A 13,863-nucleotide genomic window follows, 5' to 3' on the forward strand; every position below is an offset into this window, starting at 1 on the left:
TGAAACTTAAAGTTAGAGCTTAAGTTCATTCTTAAAAATGTGTCCAAAAATCCCCAAAGGTTTCCTTTAGTGCCTCTCTCAGATTGAGGTGTCAACTTCACACAGAAGCGGTGCGTTTGCCTGGCTGTGGTCACATCCATGAGGCCAGTTGCATAAAGAAAGAAACAAAAAACCTTATCTGACTATCTGAACAACGCAAAGGTTCCACTGATATGGGCTTTAATTCTTTAATGAGAAACTCAATTATAGTGGGGGGCTAAATCAGAGAGTTTGTTTAACTTCGAGGATGAGACTTGCTACTATTACTCACAATACATCACTCCAAAAATAAATAAAAGGAAACTTTATTTAAAAAAATAAGTGGAATGAAATCAGCCAGCTGTGTGTGTTTTAACTCAAAATCTTAATATCTATCTTCTATCTTCGCCCATGATTTATTGTTGTGCTCATGATATCACACTTTTATGCAACTGAGCCTCAGAGGGTGTGGGGGGTGTCTCCTCGTGCCTCACCTGAAGGCCGGTAACACTGAGGCGGCGGGCGTCGTTGGCTGGAGCGACCACATGAACCAGGAACGGGCTGTCAGGGATGTGCTGCTCGTTAAACTTCACCGAAATCTCATAATCACCTGCAGAGGAGGGGGGAAGGGGGGGGGGGAGCGATCAAACAAATTAATCAATCAAATGTAATCCAAATCGCTTCTCAAACAGAAAACAGAAACACTTAGTACCAACAAAAGTTGATAAGAATATAACTTAAAGAAATGCATCAGTGAACAATCATCAGACTACACTGTGTGAGTGTTTCTGTACCGGGGTCCTGAGCCACGTAGGAGACCCCGCAGGACCCGTCTTTGCGGTCGTCGAAGGAGATCTCCGCCCTGCTGGGACCCTCCACAGCGATGGAAAGACCGCCGGCCCCGGCCTCCCTCGTCCAGATACTGAACTCAGCTGGAGAGAGAGAGAGAGATAGAGAGGGGAGGGGGTGAGAGTGAACATGTGCAAAAGCAGCATTTAGTTCTCCCTGCTGGGGTCTGAACAGCTGGTGGAGTCACATCAGAGAGGAGTGGCAGGGACATTTTTGAAAACATATTATATGATTTAAAAAATAAATAAATCAAATACTAAGTAAATTATGATTTTTTTCTAGGCATACTATTTCATGATTTTTTATGACCCGTTTAGTTGTTTGCTGGGCTTCTTGAGAAAAAGAGGGTAAGCAAAACTCGGATATTTCTGTGTCTGGTTTATTATCGTTATGAATCATCGTGAAACAACCGGGTTTATCAACTATTGGGCAAGGTTTTACTTTAAATGGAAAAGGGTTTGCAACACCTGGCAGGGTATTTCGGTACAATTATTGTCGTGTGTGTGTGTATGGCGTGTGTGTGTGTGTGTGTGTGTGTGTGTGTGTGTGTGTACCTGGCTCTCCTGCCTGGGCTCCCTCCAGTCCCGGACCTCCTGCCCTCACCTTGGCGGCCCCCCCCTCTCCCAGGGGCCCCACAGTGAACTGGAAGGGGCTGCCTGGCACGTGCACGCCCCTGTACCGCACACTCACGCTGTGCACGCCCATCTCCGTGGGAACGAAGCGCACACAGTAGGTGTCGTTGCCCGCGGCGACCAGCTCTGCAGGCTGGCGGGCCCCCGAGGGGGAGGAGACCTCCGCGGAGACGTCCTGCATGTCGATCGCTGCACACAGGAAGAGGGTTATTATACAGATGGATTATTTTTGTTACTCTAAGTACATTTATTCCAGAACTGTACTAAAGTTGAATTGTGAGGTACTTTTAATTGACTTACTTACTTTTTGCTAGGGCTGCTCGATTATGGCAAAAATCATAATCTCGATTATTTGGGTCAATAATTGATATCACGATTATTAAAAACGATTATCCATTTACTTTGAAAACATCCATTTATTTATTTTTAACAGTATGTTTTGAACAGTTGATTACAACTGAAAAACCAATATATATATTTTTTAAATAAATCAATACAAAATTAAATAAAAATAATAAAAAATAAATAATCGTTTTATTTCGATTATGTTGTTTTCATAATCGTTGCAAGCCAAAATCGTAATTGTGATTAAAATACGATTAATTGAGCAGCCCTACTTTTTGCTGCACCACATTTATCTTAAAAACTTTAGTTACCACTTAATTTGTAGGTTTAGATGATTAATAAAAAAATTAATAAAAAAAAAAACATTTGATATAGTATCATGGAAGAAGCTAGCCAGCAGTATAAAGTTATTAAATATTAGCTCCACCTTTACATGCTTTTCAAAAAAAGCATTTTTGTATTACGAGTACTTTTTGATTTGAATTACGTTAATCAGGTGAATGATCCAAGTAGAAATAGGGTGAGGATAAGAGAAATGAAGAGCAGTTGCAGTTATGTTACAAACACTGGGCGGTTCCCCCTAGAGCAGAGTTTCTGAAATATGCGGCAGGTTACTTGAGATTTTTTTTAATATACATTTTGTAAACAGTTGTGCATGGATCCTTAAATAATTATAATATGATAAGTTCAATAAAAATAATGTAAATACAGATTGTCTAATATTCCTTTTTTTTCAATGCAAATCATTATAAATGCTATCACATTGAAGAGGATGTTTGTTCAGTTCGAAAATCAAGAAAACTGATTTGTGTTAAATCTGTGTTTGTTTTAGCATCAATATAGCTGAAAACAGTCCAAAGAAGTAAAAAAAAAATTGTAAGGTACTTTTTCTTTTTTACTGTACATTTATTTTAATGCTTGAGTTACTTTTGAGGTTTGGATTATAAAAATATAAATAAATCAACTAAAATATTTCATATAGTATTAAAGATTAGCTAGCCAGCAGCATTAAGTAATTTAATAGTAACTCTAACCGGAACAAGCTGACAAAAAATGTGGTTGCACATTCTGCATGAAAAGTATTAAAACAATAAAGTGTCTCCACTCTGTAGAAGTACATTGCGCTTTTCAGGAAATATTTTTTAAAAGGTGGAAAATTGTTTGAAGAAAACAGTGCCACAGAGCAACAACGCACCCTCCACCCTGGCACCACCCACTGAGCAGCGGGCATCAACGACCCAAACCCCCCTTGCTGCCTCTTCCCCCCCCCCAGCACCAGGCCGGAGAGGCCGGAGATGAGGCGCACGTGCCCAGGGGAGAGGCTCGGATCCTGGGCAACAGCAGAGGAACGAGCCCCTCGACCGCTGGATCTTCCAGACCACCAGAGGGAGCAGAAGGAGCGGGAGGAGGGGGGACAGAGGAGCTGCTGCCGAGAGAGGGTCAGCAGGAACCAGCTCACTGGAGGAAGAAGAGAGAGGAGGACACACGGAGAGGGGGAGGAAGGAAATGAAGAAGGCAGAGGAGGAGGAAAAGAGGAGAAGCTGAGGAGGAAAAGAGGGAACAGTGATGGAGAAAAAGGGAGGAGAAGGACAAAAAGAAAGGAACAAAATGAAGAAAACAAAAAAATAAGGAGAGAAAAATGTAAAAACAGAGATTAAAGAAGAAGGATGCAGGGTGAGACAAAGGGAAGGATAGAAGAAGAGTAAAGGAGATCAGAGATTAAGAAAGGGTGAAAGACAAAACTGACAAACATCACCAGAGCAGTACGAGACAGAAAGAGAGACATTTCAGACAGGAATTGGTTTTAGAAAAGGAAAAGGAGGAGCAGCTCCGAGGACGCAGAAGTGCTCAGTCTGAAGGTCAGGTTTCAGATCCCAAAGATCAGGAGCTGCTAACTGATCCACCTGAACACTTTCTCTCTGACTTACAAAACAGCTGAACGCTCACTGCTGTTCACAGGAGATGGATACAACACATCGGAGACATTTCTTTGCCTTTAAGTGGAGTCAAATACCAAAGGAACGTTCCACTGACTTTTCTGCTATCCAGATCGGCATGATGTTTATTTCAGAGGTATTCAGTAAAATGTTTTTACATAAATGCTACCATTTATTTTGAGATTTCATAATGCAGCTTCAGAAAAAACGATTAAAATCCTACTTCCCAGGTCTTTGCAGTTTATTATGAATACATTTGATGCCTTTTAAGACTTTTTAAGGAACCAGGGAAACCCTCTAGAAATGAGAGCCACTGCTCCTGTCCTTCAGGGAGTCTGATCATGAGCCATCGGATGAGGGCTTATCAATTTGGAAAAATATCAGTTTGCGATTATTTTGACTGATGTGGCAATTGCAATATTATTAATGAAAGTTCAGGGACTGTTCATTTCTGAATCATTATCCTCATTTTCATTTACAGTATGGGGAGATTTATTTTGCCAGGATCTGTGTTTGTTGTGTGTATGTGTGTGTGTGTGTATGTGTGTGTGTGTGTACTGTACCTGGTATCTTCAGACTGAGGTCACACACACTCCCCACGCTGGAAACAGACGCCGCCTTCTGTCGCCGGGTGATGCTCTCACGGATACGACCCTCTCCGGTCACCCGCACAGTAAACGCACTTCCTGTTGACACACACACACAAACACACACATTATTCTTCTGAAAGACATATCACATTATGGGTAATTAAAGTATATTCTTTATTAGGCATTAAACAATCCTGAAACTATGAAGATTATAAAAGTCTGTTTGCTTAGTTTCAAATGTTCTAATTGATGGATTCAATCTGGTACACTGCATATTTTTTAAATATTTTTTGTCACAGTATATAAATAAATATGCATTTTATATTTGTAATAGTCCAATGGGGGCCTTTAAATCCCACCCGACTCTGTAGTCGGATTACATTAACATTAGTTTTACTCCCATTAATACTGTTTTTTTGGAACAATTATTCACATCAACACAATCAAAATATTGTTTAACATTTATGGTAGCTTTTTCAAAGAGGAATCATTTTATCAAATTAATTTGCCTATAGTCAAATTATATATTATTTTCACCAACAGCAAATAAAAATGTTGTTTTGTACCTGGGACATGTTCCTCTGCAAAGCGGATGGAGACGATGTAATTCCCTGGTTCAGTGGGACAGTAGGTGACTCCACACGTCCCGTCCTCCATGTCCTCCGTCTGGATGTCTACCTTACTGGGACCTTCGATGGACAGAGCCAGGCCGCCATAACCTGAATACACACACACACACACACACAAACACGCGGATACATGATGTTAACAGTGGCTCACTAACAGCAGAAACAGGCATTTCAAAATCAAATCAAATCAAGTTTTATTTATATAGCACATTTTTAAACGATTTTTGGTCGAGCCAAAGAGCTCAGAATTAACTTTGTGATTACAATGTTATTACAATAGTTTAATAGATACAATATTATTACTGATAAAGGACCTAAAGTTTATAACAAACACATGAATAAGAGTCTACATGCGAGTACTTCTGTGATGTGCAGACGGTGGAAAGCTAAATGCTAACATGCTAATGTTGCGCAAGTATGATGTTCACCATGTTCTAAATCTTATTTCAGCATTTTCTTTCAATTTCATCCTCTGGGAAACATGAATAAATGTAAACATTATTATAATGGTAAACCCTCTGTGGTCAAGCCACTACTTAAGTCTAAATATAGTCATGTCGTCAAAATGGCAAAAAAAGAAGAAGAAATAATTCAAATCGGCCTCCACACTGACCGGCCCTCCCGCGTGTCGACCACAAAGCTGGAGTGTTGAAGGTGGTTCCCTGCCACCAGGCCCATCGCCGTGAACTTTGACCGCACTGGCGTCTCCGATCTCAGACTGGACCACCATGATGGTGATGGGACTGTTGGCCACGTGATGGCCGTTCTTCAGGATGCTGACCTGGTGCTCACCCACCTCCCGAGGGATGAAGGAGATACCTGGGAGGAGGAGAGAGGGGGTAGAGGGATTAACAGTCAAGACGGAATGAAAGTTGGAATAGAAGATGGAGAGTTTCTGAGTGTGTGTGTTTGTGTGGTGTGTGTTACCGATGTGGTTGTTGGCCAGCCTCTTCAGCAGGCAGGGCTCGTCGCGGCCGGACGGAGCCAGGATGCTGGCGGTCAGCAGGCTCAGGTCCGTCTCATTAATGTCCAGAGAGAAGTCTGCCCGCAGAGCCCAGTTTTGACCTGAGAGCGCCGCTGGTTGTCCTCTGAAACACACACACAGGTAAATACACACCTGTGGACATGTAGCTGAAAAAAGCGATTTAACAGGTTTGTTATCCAAAGTTAATCAAAATCTGCCTTTTTTACTGTGCTCTATACTCTTAAAGGTCCCATGTCATGGCCATTTCCACTGATCATAATTCCATTGTTGAGGTCTACTAGAATAGATTTACATTGTTCAATGTTCCAAACTCACATTGGTTTCTCATACCGCATCTCTGTATAGTATGTTGTATTCACTCTCTGTCCTAAACGGCTTGTTGGAGCTCCTGCCCCCCCCTCCCTATGAGCCCACTGTGCTCTGATTGGTCAGCTCGCCCACTCTGTTCTGATGAGTCCACACCGTTACAGCGGACCATCAGTGATTATGTGTTACAATGGCGTTTGTTAGCAACCAGAAAATGACACCAGTAATGGACAAACAGATGAGAAGCTGCGTGGTGCAGGACGTTGCGCGGCTCGCTGCTGCGAGGAGCGGACAGTGTGAGCTCTATACTGGTGTCGTTTCCTGGTTGCTGCGTGGGGTCTGCGAGACAGCGAGATATCGCAAAACTCAGCCTGAGCACCATGGATGCGGGAAGGGGGGGTGCTGAGGGGGCTGCAGCACCCCCATCGGCGAGGGCTCCACTAGCACCCGCACCCCCAAACGCGGCGCACCTACAGTGTAAGCGCGCCACAGTTTCGCGCTGCGAGGCTCCACTAGCACCCCCCAGCGCGTCACAGTTTTGCCGCTGAGAGAGTGTGTGTGTGTGAGGAGCTCCAGGGATTGGTCCATTTGGGTATGGTCACGTCACTGTGCCCAGGAAGAAAACGAGGCGTTCTGGGGCAGCATAGACAAGTCTTTTCTGTGTTAGAGTTTTACTCGCTACAGGGTGTACTTTGAGGGTTTGTGACTCCTGCAGACCGTTTACATGGATAAAAAGCGACATAACACACAAGGGGACGGGTAACAACCGGAGAAGCATGACATGGGACCTTTAAACATTTTTAATGATAGAACTCAGAAACAAAAAACATATGTTTTCTGCTCAGTTTTGTCTTAAGCAGAATTACCAATAAAATGTTAGAATGGATCTGAAATCCCGAGCCAGATAGAATAACTATGTTGCACTTTGATTAATATTGTGAGTTGGGGCATTTGTGCTGCACTTATGTGGGGCTGGCATAAGAAACCAAAAGGGTGTTGTTGAACGCTCTAAGCAATAAAATACAACTTATCTGTTTTGTACCATTCATGATTCAGAAATTGCGATTTAAAGCTAATCAACAAACTGATTGGGTGGAACGACTTCCATCCACCCATCTTCCACTTTTGCGTGTGTGTGCGTGTGCGTGTGCCTGTGTGTGTGTGTGTGTGTGTGTGTGTGTGTGTGTGTGAGGCTGACCGGTGATCCTGGCGGTGAAGGGGCTGCCGGCGATGTGCTTGCTGTTGTATTTGACCAGGATGTTGTAGTCTCCGGGCAGAGTGGGCAGGTAGCTGACGCTGCACGTCCCATCCTTGTTGTCCACACAGCTGATATCCGCTTTGGAGGGACCCTCGATGGCCAGGTCCAGACCCCCTGCACAAACAGACAGATTCAATTTGAAACAGGATGTTATCGCTGAACTGAATTGCATGCAAAATGCAAAGAATGTCACTATTACTGCTGCTACAAACGCAACCACTTTACTACCAAATATTAATCTTGCATTTCTGATTTTGGACTGATGAAAACAAGGTAGTGAGCTTGAAGGTGATTAATTCTTGTGGAGAAATGTGTGGATGGGGTCATGTAGCTAATGTACCTTCGGAGGCGTCCTCTGTGAAGACGGTGAATGTGGCCACCTTGTTGGCGACTCCGTAGCAGAGCCCGGGGCCGTTGCGCTGTGACGTTGGGACTGCTGGCGTGGTTCACGTAGAACTGAAGAGGAGACTCTGTACAAAAAAAGCATTTCACTTAAACATGGGGTAGTCCTCAGTTTACATGCTTTTTACCTACTTTTCTGTTTTCTCTGGTTTGTGCTCCTTTGCTCCAATGAAGGAAAATAAAGGTATGCGACATGCATTTATGGGTTAACTGTGAGATTGTTAGCGTGTGCGTGACCTGGGATATATATTATATATATATATATATTATATATATATATATATATATATTATAATATATATATATATATATCTATAGATATATATATCATATATAGATTATATATATATATATATATATATATATATATATTATATATATATATACTATATATCTATATATATATATATATATATATATACTATATAATATATGTGTGTGTGTGGTGTGTGTGTGTGTGTGTGTGTGTGGTGTGGTGTTTGACCTGGGATGTGTGTTCCGTGTATTTGATGTGCATCTCGTGCAGGCCGGCCTCAGTGGGGGAGTACTGCACTGTGACCGTCCCGTCCAGGTTGTCAGAGATCAGCGGCTGCTGAGCGGATTACCTGAAGGCATCAGCACTTCACCTGAGGGTCAGAGAAAGAGACACATGTAAATAATCTTATGATCCAATCCGATTATTCCTTTTGAATTTGTTTTTATTATTCTGTTACTTGTATGAAAGTATGCCATGTGGCTCTTTATCTCTTGGTAGGTCTACACTTTGTTCCTAACAGAACAACCTCAACTATTGGATGGACGAATCTTAAAGACTTTTGTGATTGTCTGATGTTTCTCTATCCCCATGATGAGTTTGACATTTGTGGATTTTAGTCAAATGTCTCAAAAAAGATTGGATGTATTGGTTTATGCATGTCTATTCATGATGTTTAAACCCTGTATATCTGCACAGATGCAGATAAAGAGTAGGCTACACTAATATTATTTGGATTGTTCCAACTTGTGTGCTTCAAACATTTACAATAACTCAAGAGCGTTGTATCATGAGTCAAACTGTATTTGAAAAGGGGGTCAATACGCCATCGCGTTCAAGGTGTTTTAATGGAAAAACACTTCAGCTTCAACTGAAAATCTAAAAAGAATATTGAAATGAGAAAAACATGACATTCAATTAAGTCTTAATGGATTGGTACAAAGTTTTTTTTTGACAGACATCCATGTCAAACGTAACTTTTATCAGGCGCCCACCATCCTTTTTAAAATGTACATTTGTTTAACACTTATAAATCAAAACCTTCAAAACTAGAGATGTGTCGGAGTCAGCTGCACATCTGTACTCCTGCTCCACATCAGTCTCACCTGTGATCTCTCCCTTCCTGAAGGAGAAAGGGATCACCATGTCGAACGGTCTGAAGCCGCTTCCATTAATGCTGCTGCTGCTGTTAGGATCAAAGCTGTCTGAGGTCACCTGCAGAAGACAGACAGAGAGACAGGAAGTTAACACTTTGATTCAACCCTGAAACAACTTCCTGTCAGTCTCAGCGCCCTGCAACAGAAACATGCCGCTGCCTGTGGCATCCTGGGAAGTGCAGAGCGAGGGAGCAGAGAAGAATTAGAATGATGATGATGATGGTGAGGCGACTGTGAAGCAGCCACAGCGATGAAGAGTGCACTGAAGAAGAGGAGAAAGACAGACCACCACAGAAATCCCCCTGCAGGACAACATATGGATCCTCAAGCAAAGCTTCCTGCATCACAAAGATACCTGGGACTGTTTGATATTCACGTTACGCTGTTAGGTGATTTCTGCATTCCCATTGGGATTGGGAGACAAAAAGAGAAGCGATGATATGGATGAGGCAAAGCAGGCGACGAAGTCCAACTTAGCATGGAGCGAGAGAGAGCAAGGGGCGATTTACCCAGCAGCCACCTGCAAGAGAGAGGAGCTGTGTGTGTGTGTGTGTGTGTGTGTGTGTTTGTTTTGTTCATTTTGTGACTGTTATGCTACTGTGTGTTAAAGGGAAACTTTACACAAATCACATTTTCATATAGTGTATGGTGATTTTCTTTAAATTGTAATATGAATTTTTTTTCTCTTGATTATATCAGTTACAAAAAACAAAGTTTGGTATTGTGAGGTAATTTGGGTTAATGGGAGTTTGTCATTGGAGCTTCTCCCAGTTAGGATTCAATTCATTGTGGTTTTCTTCAAGAGGTTTTTTACCAGGAACTGAATTAAAGGCTCCTCTACCCAACAAACCAGGTCATTACAACTGGTTAAAACATTGAATTAGGCAGTTATAAGGATAAGTGCTGTTGGACTGCCGTTAGCATTTGATAACCTTCTCCTCTTCTCTGATAAATGAAGATCCGGTTGGAATATGTAGTTGGACCAAGATTAAGAAAGTGTATCATAAAAATGTGTTTTTATACTGGATGAAAGGTCGACTTATGACAGCCAAACACAACCCTTACGAATGCCCCTTTAAGGCAAATCAAACAGATGTTTCCTTGATTGATATTTGTGTTTGACAATTGTAGGAAACATTTTGGTGTAACGTCAGTATACGACTCTGTGTTGTGCCTCATGTGTGTGTGCACGTGTGTGTGTGTGAGTGCTTTTGGGTACCCAGGGCTGGAACCCAACTCCAGGGGCCGAAGCCAGTGGCGGAAGAGGCCTGTCCTCTTGCATGATGGGTACCTCATCAGTAGCCTGAAGACACGATAGTAATGATTAACATCTGACACACACACACACACACAAAAAAACACAAACAAAAAACACACACACACACACTGCGTTGTGGGTAAATCCTTTCCTGTAAACTGAAGGTATGAGGTCAAACAGTAAATGAATCAACCAAAAGCTTGTTTTTGGCCATTTTCAAATCAATCTGCATGTACATTGCATTGTGCAGTTTATCTTCACAGTTATAGATTATACATCTCAACAAAGAGTCATTTGTGATGTTTACATTAATACAAACCTGCAGCTGCCTGGAAGACAAGAAATACACTTAAACAATTCAAAACCTTTAAGCCTGTATAGATAGATGTATAGACAATATTCGCAGTTAAGGACTAAACACAGGTATGGTGCTTTGAATACAAATCTCTATATAAAACTGTAAATAAATACACCGAGTTCTCAGCTTTATGACGACCTCGACTTACATGAAACCATTTAGGATCCCCATTAGAGCCGTATAAACCTAACCACAAATGTATTCCCCCCCTCACCATGACTTTGAAGGGGCTGCGTGGGATGTTCTCCCCCCCGAAGCGGACGTAGATGACGTAGTTCCCGGGGGCCGGCGCCGTGTAGAAGATGTCGAAGGTGCCGTCCTCGTTCTCCAGCACCTCGGCCTCCACCTCGCTGCCGTCGGGCTGAACCACCACACAGCTCACCTTCCCTTTCCCAGCAGCCTTAGCGTTCACCACCCAGGCCCCAGCTCCTCGCCGATGGCAACCGTGGGACCCACACCCGGACCTGGGGTGGGGGCAGGAAGAGGACAGTTAATGGTTTAACAATCAGAATCTGTTTGTTTTATGAAGATGGATTCTTGTAGTTGCTCCATTTCACAATAAACTAGAATAGGATAAGATAATATGAGCTAAATATGAATATAAAAATAAGAAATTAATGTAAAAATGTTAGTTTTGATACAGTTGCTATATTTCAAAATTAAATAAAAACTATATTTAAATAAAAAGAAATATTTATATTAAGATAATTTAAGTTAAATTAAGAATGTTGGTTCCTTAACAGTTTTTGAATAAATTGAAATAACATAAAATACAAATATATTTATAAACATAAAAAGCAAAGTAGTAAAAATGTGTCTGCCAAATTATTACAATATATAGCAACAATTAATATGAGAAAAATGTATATATAACAATATTTAAATTGGAGTATAAATTGTAATAAAGATATTCATGCTGAAAACCTGATTATTGCTTGAAATGTAAAGTATAATACTGTAATTATCTTAAGTATTCCATGGTCAACTATTGTCGGTCTTGCACAGATTATTAAGGGTTGTTGTGCGTTTTGTTGGAATAAGTCTTTTACTCAATGATTTGAATGTGGCAAATCCCTCCAGCAATGCTTTTTAATGTGTAATTTATATTTGGGATTATTTATGTTCTCTGTGTTACATCTTCCTCCGTGCCAACGTACCGGTGACGGTGCACTTGCTGGCGTCTCCGGTGGCGGTGGCTCGGACTCTGTAGGGCGAGGCGGGGATGTCGTCGCCGCCGTACTTGATGACGATGGTTGTACCGGCCCGCCCGGTGGGGGATGTACGACACCCGGTAGGTTCCGTCACCGTTGTCGTGGATGGTGGGCTGCCTGGGTTTACCATCCTGGTCCTGGAGAGGAGGGAGGACGGGACACAATGCATTTATTATATTCACAAACGGAAGAAAAAACCTTTACAGATTTAAGTGGTTTCATACATTTTCCTATTAACCTGTTTCCACTCTCATTTACATCTCAAACAATAATCTCCAAAAATATAATGCAACAATTTAATAAAAATGTATTAGATTGTGAGGAATTTCCGACACTTCTTATCAGATGATAAAAATATCTTAAGGTGTTTGTCGGATGAAAGGAACTATTTTAAGTCATCAATTAGTTTCTTTTAGAGGTTATAAAACATCTGAAACTAATCTTTACCAAATACCCTAAAAACCTAACTCTAAATAGTACCAGAACATTGATTTCACCAGTCTAAACATAACAAAATGACATAAGTAATTAAATGCATTTCAGGATAGAATAACTTTTTTATATTTTGCTAGTCTTATGGTCAAGCTTTGACATATTTTGATAACAACTGCTGCCTTTATCTCTTAAAAAACAGACAGATAATGTCATTCTATAGTCTTGACACACTAAAGCTCCTACATTTAAGTTTGGGTTTATTACATTCATTCAGGTTTAGAAAAAGGTAGCTGTGAACAAAATAACATTCAGAGGTTTGTTTATAAATGTGTGTGTGTGTTATGAGTGTGTGTCACTGACGGTGATGAGCACGCTCAGCTGGCCCTGGCCGGCGTCCTTGGCGTCGATGTTGAACTCCACGGGGAAGCTGGCGGGCACGCCGCTGGTCAGCCCGGGGCCGCTGGCCCGCACTTTACTGGCATCGTGAGTGGGAAGGACCCGGAACTTGAAGGGACTGAGGGGAGTCACACAAAGGGACTGTCAGATACTGACTGGAACAACACCGTGGAGTATATACTGCTTAGCCATTTCTTCATGTTATAACTGGCTGCTTCTTCGACAGAGTGGAAACTGAATTTCCCCCTCGGGGGATTAATAAAGGGCCATCTTTTTCTTCTTCTTCACTATACCTTGGGTGTGTACTTATTTTTATTTTTATTTTATTAACCTGTTAAACCCCAAGCTTGTTTTTCAGGCCTCAGGCTCGAAAATGACATGCCATAGATGTTTTTATTTTAAAGTGGACCTATCATGCTATATTTGAATAATATATTGTAGGGTCATACCTATATAAAACATGTCTGTGAAGTTTTTTTTTTTCAAAATACCAAACAGATCATGCATTTTAGCCATGCCTCATTTCGCTCCATTTGCTCTTTTCCAGCCCTGTTTTTGCAAGGGCTGATTCTGTGAGAAGTCTTCTTCGCTGCTTTTGTGGCAGACTACAGCGCCACTTACAGGCCTGGCATATGTACTACAGCGTCTCCAGCGCTTTCGAGCGGCAATGGCCGGCCGTGGCCAAACCCCCCATTCCCCTGATAGGTGGAGAGTTGGCCATATAGGCGGAGCTCCCCGTTTTCTGACGTCAGAACAATTTCAAATCTGTATCAGCTCCGTTGCAGCCCCGTTTTTAGAGATTTGGTATGGAGGAAAAGAGAGAGGGTTGTGTTTTCTGACACTT

At 41.8% G+C, this 13,863-nt stretch overlaps 1 protein-coding gene across 1 annotated transcript in view; it reads right to left on the minus strand.

Annotated features, from left to right (window-relative positions):
• LOC117497863 (filamin-B) overlaps nt 1-13,863 on the minus strand; it is a 79,869-nt gene that overhangs the window by 6,899 nt on the left and 59,107 nt on the right. The window contains 21 exon segments of the mRNA XM_034149896.1: nt 513-628; nt 813-950; nt 1,422-1,688; nt 4,345-4,467; nt 4,938-5,096; nt 5,621-5,678; nt 5,680-5,819; nt 5,928-6,045; nt 6,048-6,088; nt 7,490-7,663; nt 7,890-7,962; nt 7,964-8,019; nt 8,436-8,453; nt 8,456-8,540; nt 8,543-8,577; nt 9,311-9,419; nt 11,192-11,395; nt 11,398-11,441; nt 12,135-12,231; nt 12,233-12,325; nt 12,984-13,137. Of these exon segments, the coding sequence (XP_034005787.1) occupies nt 513-628; nt 813-950; nt 1,422-1,688; nt 4,345-4,467; nt 4,938-5,096; nt 5,621-5,678; nt 5,680-5,819; nt 5,928-6,045; nt 6,048-6,088; nt 7,490-7,663; nt 7,890-7,962; nt 7,964-8,019; nt 8,436-8,453; nt 8,456-8,540; nt 8,543-8,577; nt 9,311-9,419; nt 11,192-11,395; nt 11,398-11,441; nt 12,135-12,231; nt 12,233-12,325; nt 12,984-13,137 (2,302 nt within the window).

This window comes from Trematomus bernacchii, unplaced genomic scaffold (assembly GCF_902827165.1).
Source record: "Trematomus bernacchii unplaced genomic scaffold, fTreBer1.1, whole genome shotgun sequence".
NCBI lineage: Eukaryota > Metazoa > Chordata > Actinopteri > Perciformes > Nototheniidae > Trematomus > Trematomus bernacchii.